Raw genomic sequence first — 12,170 nt, 5'->3', positions numbered from 1 at the left:
GGACTATCAACCAGAAGATCTGGATTCTATGTTTCGACTTCTACTGCTAACTTGTTGGTTGACTTTGCCAAGTTATTTACTCTCTGAGTTCATCTCTCCTGTTTGTAAAATGGAGTAAACAGTGCATACTCCTCTTCAGCGCGCTGGGCTTAGAGCAGGAAGAGAAGGAAAGGAAAATCAGCGCTTTGTAAAGTTAAACGCATTGCGCCAAGATGAAGCAGTTACTCCATCACCCTGAGCTGTGGTCCCCCTTTCCAGATCCTTGTCTTCCTCCGTCGGCCTGGGGGCGCCCGCTCGCAGGGCCTCTCTATCCCAGAGCTCCTCTCTATGGTTTTCCCCTCCCGGACCGTGAAGGCTGGAGGGAGTGGTCACACGCCTTTTCCGCTTGTCCCCCCCCCTCCCCCTAGCCCACAGTCTCGCTGCCCCGAGCCTCCCGTGCCGGCGGGCCGGCCGGGCGGACGGGCGGGCGCGCGGGGGGCGCGGGGGGCGCGCGGGGGGCGGGGGGAATTCCGGTTCCGGTTCTTTGTGCAGCTGCAGCAGCGGCTCCGGGAAAGATGGCGGCCCGGGCGGGTTTCCAGTCTGTGGCTCCGAGCGGCGGCACCGGAGCTTCAGGAGGGGCGGGCGCGGCGGCTGCCCTGGGTCCGGGCGGGACTCCGGGGCCTCCGGTGCGAATGGGCCCGGCGCCGGGTCAAGGGCTGTACCGCTCCCCGATGCCCGGAGCGGCCTATCCGGTGAGTGCGGCAGGAGGAGGGGCGCGCTGGACGGGGGCGGGGCCGTGCGGGGGCCTGGGAGTGACAGGGGTGGGGGGAGGAGTAGGAGGGACTCGCCTGGGAGGGATTCGGGCCGTGAGTTGGGGTGCAGGGAGGTAGTGCGGGGAAGGGAAGGGAGGCAATTAGCATCCTCATCTGCTCCCAGGGGCATTGTTTTCTTGGGGAGTCAGGGTGTACAACCAGGGTGGACGAAGAAGTGGGGCGAAGCATGGGCCTGTGAGAGCTTGTGTGCAAAAGGGCCTAGGCAGCTCCAGCGCCCAGAGGAACACAGAAGGTGTAGCTGGCAAATTGAGGTCAGCTTCTGAGGAGACAGTAGCTGGCAGTACTCTCTGAGCAAATGTGGAATTAGAGATGTCCAATGCGCCAGATACAAAATAGACTGGGGAGAATTTGAGTGTAATCTAGCTGTCTTAGCTTTGGGGCTGTATTTGAGGAAGCTCCAGTTATCTAGATTTCACAGAGATAGAGGGCTCTCCTCCCAGCCCACCACTGTGCTCCACCCCACCCCCTCAGCCTTGTTTCATTCAAAGAACTCAGGCCTCCCCCACTTTGCCTTTCTTGGTGGGGTTTGCAGGGGAAGCGATGACATCTCTGGGTCCTCTCCCCTGTATAGAGACCAGGTATGCTACCAGGCAGCCGAATGACACCTCAGGGACCTTCCATGGGACCCCCTGGCTATGGGGGGAACCCTTCAGTCCGACCTGGCCTGGCCCAGTCAGGGATGGACCAGTCCCGCAAGAGACCTGCGCCTCAGCAGATCCAGCAGGTCCAGCAGCAGGCGGTCCAAAATCGGAACCACAAGTAAGATGACCCCAGGGTGGAGGGAGGGAGGGAGGGAGGAGGCCTGTGAGGATGCAGGTGGTGGGAGTCCCTCAACCAAGAAGTGGTGGTGCTGTGTCAGCAGACGGTGCTCATTCTTGAAAATTCTTTGCGTTTTTGGGGGATGGGGGTGTCTGACTTGAGACAGGCTTTGCAGTTCCTTCACTTCACTATAAATGGAGGTGTGGACAGCCTGTCTTCATGTTCTGGCTAGTTCCATCCCATCCTGATAAGAGTGTTTATTCCAAACAGTGCAAAGAAAAAGAAGATGGCTGACAAAATTCTACCTCAAAGGGTGAGTCCAGGCTATATAGGTCTTCTTGAAGGTATGCTGAGCTTGAGAATAGAGGTGGTCAGCTCTAGATCCCAATGATATCTTTCTGCTCCTAAGATTCGTGAACTGGTACCAGAATCCCAGGCCTATATGGATCTCTTGGCTTTTGAAAGGAAACTGGACCAGACTATCATGAGGAAACGGCTAGATATCCAGGAGGCCTTGAAACGTCCCATCAAGGTAACAACGCAGGAGAGTGCAAGGCAGAGAGCCAAAGGAGAGGACGCGGGAACCTTCAGCAGGCTTGGGATGGGAAATCAAAGGCGTAGCACAGCTCTCCTTGGCATTTAAATTACATCTCTCCCTTCTGCCTACGAACTGAGAATTACATTAGAAGCATAAGAACAGAACAGCGAAGGGGGAGGGGCTTTTGATATTTCTTGCACCAGAAATATACCCTGTTGGTGTTTTTGCTACAACTGCTCTGCCACCTTGGGAACCTGGCAGCTTGCATGACTCCGTCCATCTGACATCCTGGTGAATGCACTTGCACTCAGGCCAGTGGCCTGTACTCTTCTTCTAGGTGGAATCTCCATCCACCCACCCCAAGGACTGGGTAGACAGTAAGCCAGTCTGTTAGGAGTCATTTTCAGGTTTGGGGAGACCCTTGTCTTCAACATCAAACCACTGAAGCCCCACTATCAATCCTGTTTCTGCCTTCCTCAGCAAAAACGGAAGCTGCGAATTTTCATTTCTAACACTTTCAATCCGGCTAAGTCAGATGCCGAGGATGGGGAAGGGACGGTGGCTTCCTGGGAGCTTCGGGTAGAAGGACGGCTCCTGGAGGATGTGAGTTCAAGGTCCACTGTGGTCGGCATTTAGGGTGGGAGCTGCTGGGAACAAGCAGTATTGTCTGGTTGGCAGGAAGCCTGACTGGTGCTTACGGCTCCTGTTGGGAACAGCAGGGAGAGGGTCACTGTGTTCCCTGTACTAAAATACAATGGTTCTTTGTTTCTGGCTCCCACGGCTTGGCCCCCTCTGTGGTATCATATCGAGAACCTTATTGTCGTGGGATTTGATTTGTTGTTTACCTCCTTCCTGATGCTGCTAGCCATTGGACTTGGCAGTATCTGCAGATTTTTCAGTTAGTTTTTTTTTTTTTTTTTAAAACCAAGTGAGTTTGCACTTAGCATTTGGGCCATGCTTTCCTCTCTGAGTCCTTGAGGTCCTCGATCTCCACTGTGGCATCTCCATCTTCCCAGCTTCCATTGGAGACATTTCACAGTTTACGTGGGGTAGATTTCTCTGACAGGCTCTTCGTTGCTTCATGGGAACATCAGCTGACTGGTGATAGCCCCCAAACTTCCCACCCCAGAAGCTCCTTGGAGAAGCTCACCTGCCATTTCCTTATACTCTCTGGCTCTCTATTTTTAGCTGTTCACAGGCGAGCCAGCATGAATGCATTTTTCAGGAGAACCAGGGCTGAGTGTCAGAGCCTCCTTTTTCTCTGTATAGGTCCGGTCCATCTCCCGGTGGTGGCATGTGATCCAAATAAAGCTGTTTTTGTTCTGGCTTTTTATTACCTGTGATTCATTTCCCCTGTAGAGTCAGACTTTTCTCTGTTTAGACTCGCTTTATTATGTGCAGAGGTTTGGCTTAACTTGCCCCATTTCCGTTGGGGAAATGAGGTGGGTACGTCAGTCACCCTGTATGTGTTATAGGCTGCTTCTTCAGGGTTCATTGCTACTGTGACTTGTTCAGTATCCACAGGCAGCTACCTTGCCATCTCCTAAGAGGTTCTCAGAAGACATTTCTGAGTTTTTTTCCCATTGCTTTTGTGGGTTCCTTTATTATGGGACTTTGTTTTGGGGAATTTCTTCTGACCTTTTCTAACGTGACCTCTCCTCTCTCTCCTCTAGTCAGCCTTGTCCAAATATGATGCCACCAAACAAAAGAGGAAGTTCTCTTCTTTTTTTAAGTCCTTGGTGATCGAACTGGACAAAGACCTGTATGGGCCAGATAACCATCTGGTGGAAGTGAGTAGTTCTGTCCTCTAGGCTTTGCTTTGACTTTATGACTGGAGGATGATGGACTTGGGAGCCAAACATTAATGTTTAGGGAAAGGGGAAGGTATGAATAAAGGGTTACCCCAGGTGTACAATTCCTCCAACGCAGTTTGCATGTTGGCCTCCAGGTGGCACTAGCTGTTCAGTTCTGGTACTGTTTGGACCCAAGAGCTTTTGCAGTCTGACTTGTCCCACCTTTTAAATTTTACTATCTTGGTTGCTGCCCCCACTTTCAAGGGAAATTCTGATGGAGGCCTCTTACAGATGCCAAGCCATCTCTGCATCTTGCTTATTAAAAATGGTGAGATGTAGTTATCCACACACCATTCAACCTTTTTCCTGGTGACAAGTGCTGTGATTAAGGGGGTTAACTAAGGGTTCTAGTCCTTGTGCCAAGGCTACTTTTACAGATCTGGGACTTGCTTTTGGTTCCTGCTCTGTTTAGATTCACATTCCAAATCATCAAAAATTTTTTATGGTAATGCCTGGTTACATAGTGTTCTGAAGACTATGTCAGCAACAGTATTCTTTGGGATATAGTCAAAACCAGAATAAGACAGTCCAGGGCTCCAGGTGAACTTAACCTGCTCCTTTCTTTGCCAGTGTAGCTGCAGCCCCTTAACCTCAACCACTAAGAGACATGGGAAGGTCTTTACCATCTAATAAGGGAAGTAAGTCATAGAATCAATAGAAATTTGTAAATATATTGAACTTAACTTTATAGCAGTAGAGCATAGTGGCTAAGAACGTGGACTGTAGAATCTGACACACCAGAGCTCAGATAGCAGCTCCACCACTTATTGGCTGTTGACGTTAGGCAGCTTACTTCACTCTTCTAAACATTAGTTTTCTCATCTGTAGAATAGGTTTAATGGTGCCTATCTCGTATGGGTGTTTTGGGGATTAAATGTGATAATCCAAGTAAATGTCTTAGAATACTCCTGCACATAGTAAGTACCCAATCGATGATAGCTATGTTATTTTACTATACACATGTATAGTATCCATTTTTGTGGATAAAATTATCACTGAAAGATCAGGCTAATTTAAATGTGACCCTGAGCAGTCATAATGAAAAAGTCAATCGACTTATAGACAGGAATCCCAAAGTCATGTGCAGTTTTTTAAAATGTCTCATGCTGTTGCTCTTCTCCAGTAGCTTCAGTAATCAAAGTTGAATATTCAGTCATTACAGAAGCTCTTCCCTCCCACTCCAGCTCTTCCTCTGGGAGAGCACCCCCTGACATCTTCCTCTCTGTAGTGGCACAGGACCGCCACTACCCAGGAGACAGATGGCTTCCAGGTGAAGCGGCCAGGAGACGTGAATGTACGGTGTACTGTCCTGCTGATGCTGGATTACCAGGTATTCTGTGTGATGTGAGGGGGTCCAGCTTTCACAGCCACATCCCATCAGCAGTCTGACATTTAAAGGTTTAAGTCTAGTTGTGGGTAATTTGCCGCCAGACTGTTGCCTCCCTAAATATAGGGATAGGGTCTTGGTCATTTCTGAGTTCCTGTTAGTGTTCTTCTGCCCCAGGGAAAGCACCGCATTAATGCCTGTTGACTGGCTTGAATGTATGGCCATGCCAGGCACCTCATAATGCACATAGACTCAGCTCATTAGCTTCATCCCAAACTCTTTGGTTCTCTGTAGCCTCCTCAGTTTAAATTAGACCCTCGTCTGGCTCGGCTGCTGGGCATCCACACCCAGACCCGTCCAGTGATCATTCAAGCACTGTGGCAATATATCAAGACGCATAAGCTCCAGGACCCACACGAGCGGGAGTTTGTCATCTGTGACAAGTACCTCCAGCAGGTAAGAAAAGGACCCATTCTTTTGCTCAAGTCCACTGGAGCACTAATTGTGCTCTTAGCTGCTTCTCCTCTTTCCCGCAGATCTTTGAGTCTCAGCGTATGAAGTTTTCAGAGATCCCCCAACGGCTCCACGCCTTGCTTATGCCACCAGAGCCCATCATCATTAATCATGTCATCAGGTAAGCATGTGTGCGCAAGGCAGTGGTGTGCTGGAGCTGGCTTGCACCAGCTGCACAAGTCAGTTCTCAAAATCTTCAGGGATTTTGCAAGCAGGTTGTTAAACACAGTCGTTATTTAAGGTTAAATTATACAAACTTGCAGTTAAATACATTATATTAGAAATAAGGGTAATATATACTCAAAAATTCATCATCTCTGAATTATTATATTAGTTTACTGGTGTTTGTATTATCGAGGTTACTTCTGTCTGTTGTGTCTGTATGGTGGAAATACCATCTAATGATGTGCTACTGCACATCCCTTCCCAGCTCCTTGATCAGTGATGTAATGTTGGCATCTTGAAATCAATCATGTCGAGAATATTTAAAACACAGAAATCAGCAAATGCTACAAGTCAGGGCTTCTTGTTCTTGTTCTTGTTCTTCTTCTCTTTTGGAGAATCAGTTATTAGACATTTACCAGCTCATCACTGATGAGCTACTGTCTTTTCTCTGGGTGGTAGGACATTCCAAGCTGAGACTCCAACTCCATTACCTCCATCTGCTTTCTGCTCAGAAGATGGATGAGCAGGGCATCTCTAGGCAGATATGGAGTGAAGGAAGGCACCTTCTCCTCAAAGCAGCATGTCTTCTGGCTGGATGTAGTCTTTGCCTTCTTTCCCTTATTCCATATTAATTAGCCTTCCTTTCATTAGACCCTGAACCATCATCACTCAGCCAATAGTAACTCCTACAACCTATACACTGGGTCAGTAGAAGCTAGTTTGTCCCGTATTCATGGGCTTAAAGTTAGGCCACTTTTTATTTTGCGTGGTATGTGTTTTATTTGAATTCATTTTCAGGGTCAATTTTAGTTTAATAGGGGGAAAGATACAGAAGATACTGTAGTGATGGTCTCCTTGTGGAGAGGGAGAAACTTACTTTTCATTGGATATCTTTTGTAACATTTGAATTTTTACCATTGAGTTTTTAAAAAAAATTAACTCTGTTGAGGTTTATATGCAATATATTACACCCACTTAAAATAAAATTTGATGATTTTTGGCAAATGTATACATCCTGTAGCTGTCACCACAAGGAACGTACAGAACCTTTCCGTCACACCGAAGAGGTCTCTTGTGCCCTTTCGCAGTCAGCTCCTTGCCCTTCAGTCTTAGACCATCTTTTTGACCCTGTGTAATTAGGTCTTAGGGGACAAGCCCTTTACCAGGCCCCTTTGGTTTCCTCCCCAGTGTTGACCCGAATGATCAGAAAAAGACAGCTTGTTATGACATTGATGTGGAAGTGGATGATACCTTGAAGACCCAGATGAATTCTTTTCTGCTGTCTACTGCCAGCCAGCAGGAGATTGCTACTCTAGACAACAAGGTAGGGACCATGCCCTGGGTAGTTGGGTGCCACCAGCCCTCTGTCACAGCTTCTTGGCTTCTTTTGATTCTTGATATTCATTCAAAATGTACTGCCACCCAGTAAATGCTAGGCACTCTGTTTGGTGCTGGTTGGAGCCAGACACACATGAGTTCTGATCCTTGGCTATACCTCTTAATAGTTTTGAGCCTCAGTTTCTGATCTGCGAAATAGAGACCATAATACGTATTTTTATAAGGTTGCTATGAGGATTAAATGAGACCGTGTATGCAAAGACATGACATTGTATCTGGCACATAAAAACAAGTGGCAGCTGCTGCTCCTATTGTTATTAGCGATACCATTATCAGACATAGTCCATGCAAGTAAAGCCAGAAAGGCTCTGGGAACACAAAGGAGAACAGGGAGGCCTTCCTGGAAGAGCTGATGCCTCAACTAAATCTTGAAGGACGACATGGGAGTCAATGAAAGGGGAGAAAGGAGGATGGTGCTTAGGGGCTTGGGGGGCAGAGGCCATTCCAGAAAGAGGGAGCAGGGTATATGAAGGCCCAAAGATGAGCAGAGAGCCTGGCATGTTCAAGAAGTACAAGCTGCTTACTGTGTTAGATAAAGCTCGGGGTGCTGGGGAAAAGAAACTGGATAAGGAAGCAGGATCCTCGTCATGAGGCAGCTTTGCGGGGAAAACTGGCTTAGACTTTGTGCTGAAAACTGGAGGGCCTGGTGCCCTTTGCATTTAGAATGATCACTGGCAGGATGGTGGGGAGTGAACTGTAATGGGGGCAGATGTGGAGGAAGGAAGCCCAGTTAAGTGGCTGGTGCAGTGATGCCTGTGAGATGTGTCGAGGGCCTAAACTTACGGTCCTGACAGTGAGGATGGAAATGAGTAGGTAGATTTGGAAGGTGTTAAGGTGAATTTGCAGGGATTTGGACACTGGATGGAGACAGTGGGGTGAGGTGTGAGGGAGAAGAGGCATTACAACGACCCTCAGGTTTTCAGCTGAGGTGTACAGTTGTAGTTATTCAGATTGGGAACAGGAGGAGAAGCAGGTATTGGGGAAAGGTAGTGAATTTAGTTTTGGAGAGTTTAAGGTGCCTTGAGATGTCAAGCAGGTGGATTGGTTGGAGTTTGGGAAATGGATTCTGGTCTGCAGACTGGGGACTCATTACCTTGTCAGTGGTACTGGAAGACATACAAGTAGATGAAACCGCCAGGAAGAGTATAGAGAATGAGAAGAGGACAAAGAACAAAACCCACGGACCACAGCTTTTGAGACAGCTCTCTGTACCACTTCTTTTCTACCTGAGAGTGTTTCAGGACCCATTTATGCTGTGGATTAAATATTTAGCATGTAGCCTCATCCACAGTGGACATTGTGGAGACTAAAAGGAAAACTTCCCTCACGTGGGGTGTATAGAGACACGGTGCATATCACCTGCTAAGCGAATGCCGAGCACCTGAGCAGGTGGGGCAGCAGTGCCATTTGTGGGCTGCACTCTGTTCTTAGGTTGGCAGTGGCACAAGAAGTCACACACTGCCTGCCATTTAACTTTGCATTTCCCCAGTGTGAAAATGTTACGAGCTTCCTTCTTCCTTTCAGATCCATGAGACGATAGAAACTATCAATCAGCTGAAGACCCAGCGAGAGTTCATGCTGAGCTTTGCCAGAGACCCTCAGGGTTTCATCAATGACTGGCTTCAGTCCCAGTGCCGGGACCTCAAGGTAAAGAACCTGGGACAGGTGTAAAGAGACTTAGATCCGTGAGGCATACATTTGCTCTGTTTCCGTAGCATGAGATGGAGAGCCGGGGGGAAGTGAGGGACCAGACTTTCTTTAGTGTGTTCCAGGGCCCATTTTACAATTAAGTAGGGAAATGGAGGTGGAACCATCAAGTGTTTATCTAGTACTTACTATGTGCTGTCACTGTGCACCGTATTGGAGGCGATACAGAGTGGAAAACTTGATCTATTTCAAAGTAGCACACATTCTGTTCAGAGAAACCATGTTACTGTGATTTAAAAAGTAGTAAATCATGTAAGACATTATTGGAACTCACCAGTATCAAAAAGGTAATACAAAGGAGAACGGAGATTGATGAGGCTAGAATAGCTAGGGAAGGCTTCATGGAGAATTTGGGATTTGAGTTATATCCCAGAGAGGGGAGCGCCAGAAGCTCAGGCAGGAAGGTAGGAAAGAGCGCAGAATGTGTGAGATGTGTCCTCAGTGCTCGCCTGTTCTGTGGTGATTGACTGCAGGTAGCCCGAGAAGAGGAGCAAGGGACAGGGGGTGCCTGAAAGGATCCCTGAACAAGGGAATGACTTGTTGACAGCAGAGGCGACTTTGGGTGTTGTTTTAGTGGTTTGCTAGGGCTGCCATAGTAAAGTACCACAAGCTGAGTGGCTTAAACAAGGGAAACGGTATTGTCTCATGGTTCTGGAGGCTAGAGTCTGAAATCAAGTTGTCAGCAGGGTTTGGTTCCTTCTGAGGGCTGGGAGGGAGAGTCTGTTCCAGGCCTCTCTCCTAGCTTGTGGTAGCTTCAGGCATTCCTTGGTTTGCAGATGGTGTTCTCCATGTGTCTTCATATCATCTTTCCTCTCTGCATGTCTGTCTCTGTGTCTTAAGTTTCCTCTTTTATAAGGACACCAATCATACTGGATTAGGCCCACCCTAATGACCTTATCTTAGCTTGATCATCTGCAGAGATTCTATTCCCAGATAAGGTCACATTCACAGGTACTGGGAGGGCTAGGATTTCAACATCTTTTAGGGGATACAATTCAGTCCATAACAGATGCAAGAAAGGAAACCAGTCTCTTCTGTGTCTTCCCCCTCCCATCTCCCTCAGACCATGACTGATGTGGTGGGTAACCCAGAGGAAGAGCGCCGAGCTGAGTTCTACTTCCAGCCTTGGGCACAGGAGGCCGTGTGCCGATACTTCTACTCCAAGGTAGGCACCTGGGGTGCACAGGAGAAACTGACAAAAGGCAGGGGGTCTGCACCCTTGATGGGGGTCAGTGGTGTTAGGTACCAGCTTCTGGTTTGTCTCATCTTCCGCTCCCTCCACTATTTTCTCCTTAGGTGCAGCAGAGACGACAAGAATTAGAGCAAGCCCTGGGAATCCGAAACACATAGGGCTTCTCCCACAGCCCTGATTGGCTGCACCGATTTCTTTATTGGGGCCCTGTGCTGCCTGCCTCATGGCACCTGCCTTGGTCTTGCTTGGGGCCTTCCGGGGGATGCTGTTGGCTCTAGGACAACACCAGAATGAAGAGGGTCTCACATGATACCTGTTACCCTCTTCTTCTCCCACCCCATCCCTTCCTACCCCCAGCTTCCCTTTGCCCCACAAAGTTCCCGTGTGCCTGTACCCTCCCCTGGTCTGCATAGGACCTCTAGATAGTATTAGAGAGAGAACCCGTAGTGGTAATCAGTGCATTGAATGGATTGGGCCTAAGGCCAAGTGGTCTTCAAGGGGACCAGCTACACTGATCCTGCCCTTCAGAGACCCAGGAGGTGGGAGCTTTAGCCCCTTCTCCGAGACTCAGGCCTGGGGGCACTCTATAAGCTAGTTGATCTCGGCTTTCCTGATAACAGAATCCAGTTTCCTACCTTCCCTCCACAGGTTTGGAGCAAACTGTCCCTTCACTTGTTGCCCTCTAGCACTAGAGGAATCCTGGTTCTTGGGCTCCACTGAGCCCCAGGTCAGTCCGCAGCCCTCTGGATTGGCCTGCTGACTCAGTGCTTCTCTTACTCCCTCGTAGGGGGTCCACATCAGTATTGGAGTTTGTTCTCTTAGTATTGCTCCCTCTCACCACACTCCCTGTAGCTGCTTCTTAGGATTCCCTCCTACCTGTCCTAACCCAGGGCATTTGAGTGGGGGAATCTTGCCTTTCCCTGTCAGAGCCCCAAGGGCCCTCACCTAGGGTACTGTCATTGCTGGCAGAGGCTGTTCCTTCCTGCTGTTGCTTGGAGGTGTGACTCATTCATTCATTCCACCCTGCCTCCCCCATCCTTTCATGGAGAAACAGGCCTAAAATCAAACGGGTAAAAGCCCTGGGCCATCCCTGTCTTCCTGTCCCTTGTCTGCCCAGTTGACACCCACTGGTGACTTCTAGGGCACTGAGGAGTGAAAGCGCCTAGGGCTGGAGAATAGCTCTGAGTTGGGTTTGTGACTCTTCCCTCTCCCTGCCTCACAGGATTGTGACTACCCAGCCCCTGCCCTCAAAAGCTTCAGACCCCTCAGGTAGCAGCAGGACCTTGTGATCTGGGCCCCTTGCAACTGAGATGGTTTTGCATCTTTCCAGGAGAGCCTCAAATTCTTCTTCCAGGTTGTATCACCCCTGAGTTAGCATGTCCCAGGCTCGCAGACTCAACACAGCAGGGTGGGAGACAGCTGGGCACAGAGGGGGAATTCCGTTCAGCATGGGCTCTAAACCCGCAGAACTGACAAAGCCCCTGCTTCCCCACCCCCTCCTCAGGCTTCTGCGAGCACATGCCCCAGCCCTGTATCCCTGACTGTCCCACACTGGGAACAGCAGAACTTCCTCCCTGTCTTCCCCTTCCTGTCATTATCCCATCCCTCCCTTGAAAGGTTCTCCCCAGAGTGACACTGGACAGACAGCCTCTGTCCCTGGGGCTGGAACCATGAGAAGGAAGCTCAGCACTCCTCCGCAGTGTCCCTGAAGATAACTTTTTATTAATTGAATTACTATGTTTTTTTCATGGACCAAAATTTTTTTTGTACTGTCTCCTTATCGATGTCACCCAGTTTTAATAAAAGAATCTTCTGAAGGATGGGTCCCCCTACCTACTGATGGAGAGCTCTTCCCTGAGCTTTCTTCTTCGATACCATTAGCCATGCTCATGGTGTTTGTTCATTT

General features: G+C 48.9%; 1 protein-coding gene across 3 annotated transcripts; it reads left to right on the top strand.

Annotated features, from left to right (window-relative positions):
• The first annotated feature begins 37 nt into the window (after positions 1 to 37).
• SMARCD1 (SWI/SNF related BAF chromatin remodeling complex subunit D1) lies at positions 38 to 12,081 on the top strand. 3 transcript variants are annotated; one of them, XM_033866732.2, is made up of 13 exons: positions 44 to 731; positions 1,384 to 1,571; positions 1,842 to 1,884; positions 1,981 to 2,103; positions 2,590 to 2,712; positions 3,783 to 3,899; positions 5,191 to 5,292; positions 5,584 to 5,745; positions 5,826 to 5,923; positions 7,156 to 7,291; positions 8,890 to 9,012; positions 10,136 to 10,237; positions 11,487 to 12,081. In XM_033866732.2, the coding sequence occupies exons 1-13, from the start codon at positions 555 to 557 to the stop codon at positions 11,535 to 11,537; spliced, it is 1,545 nt and encodes a 514-aa protein (XP_033722623.1). In that variant the 5' UTR covers positions 44 to 554; the 3' UTR covers positions 11,538 to 12,081. The 3 variants fall into 3 exon arrangements, with proteins under 3 accessions (XP_033722624.1, XP_033722623.1, XP_033722622.1); XM_033866731.2 differs by having other exon boundaries at positions 326 to 731; positions 10,369 to 12,081; XM_033866733.2 differs by lacking the exon at positions 2,590 to 2,712 and having other exon boundaries at positions 38 to 731; positions 10,369 to 12,081.
• Positions 12,082 to 12,170: the final 89 nt, after the last annotated feature.

Source organism: Tursiops truncatus, chromosome 11 (genome assembly GCF_011762595.2).
Source record: "Tursiops truncatus isolate mTurTru1 chromosome 11, mTurTru1.mat.Y, whole genome shotgun sequence".
Taxonomy (NCBI): Eukaryota; Metazoa; Chordata; class Mammalia; order Artiodactyla; family Delphinidae; genus Tursiops; species Tursiops truncatus.
Note: the sequence above shows the minus strand (reverse complement) of the source record. Positions and strands in the feature narration are given on the sequence as shown.

What these genes read in the sequence shown, in the direction of transcription:
- SMARCD1 (XM_033866731.2), top strand. Translation starts at nt 555, where the DNA reads ATGGCGGCCCGGGCGGGTTTCCAGTCTGTGGCTCCGAGCGGCGGCACC. An exon ending in GTGACAAGTACCTCCAGCAG is followed by an intron (nt 5,746 to 5,825) that starts GTAAGAAAAGGA and finishes TCTTTCCCGCAG; the next exon opens with ATCTTTGAGTCTCAGCGTAT. An exon ending in ATCATTAATCATGTCATCAG is followed by an intron (nt 5,924 to 7,155) that starts GTAAGCATGTGT and finishes TTTCCTCCCCAG; the next exon opens with TGTTGACCCGAATGATCAGA.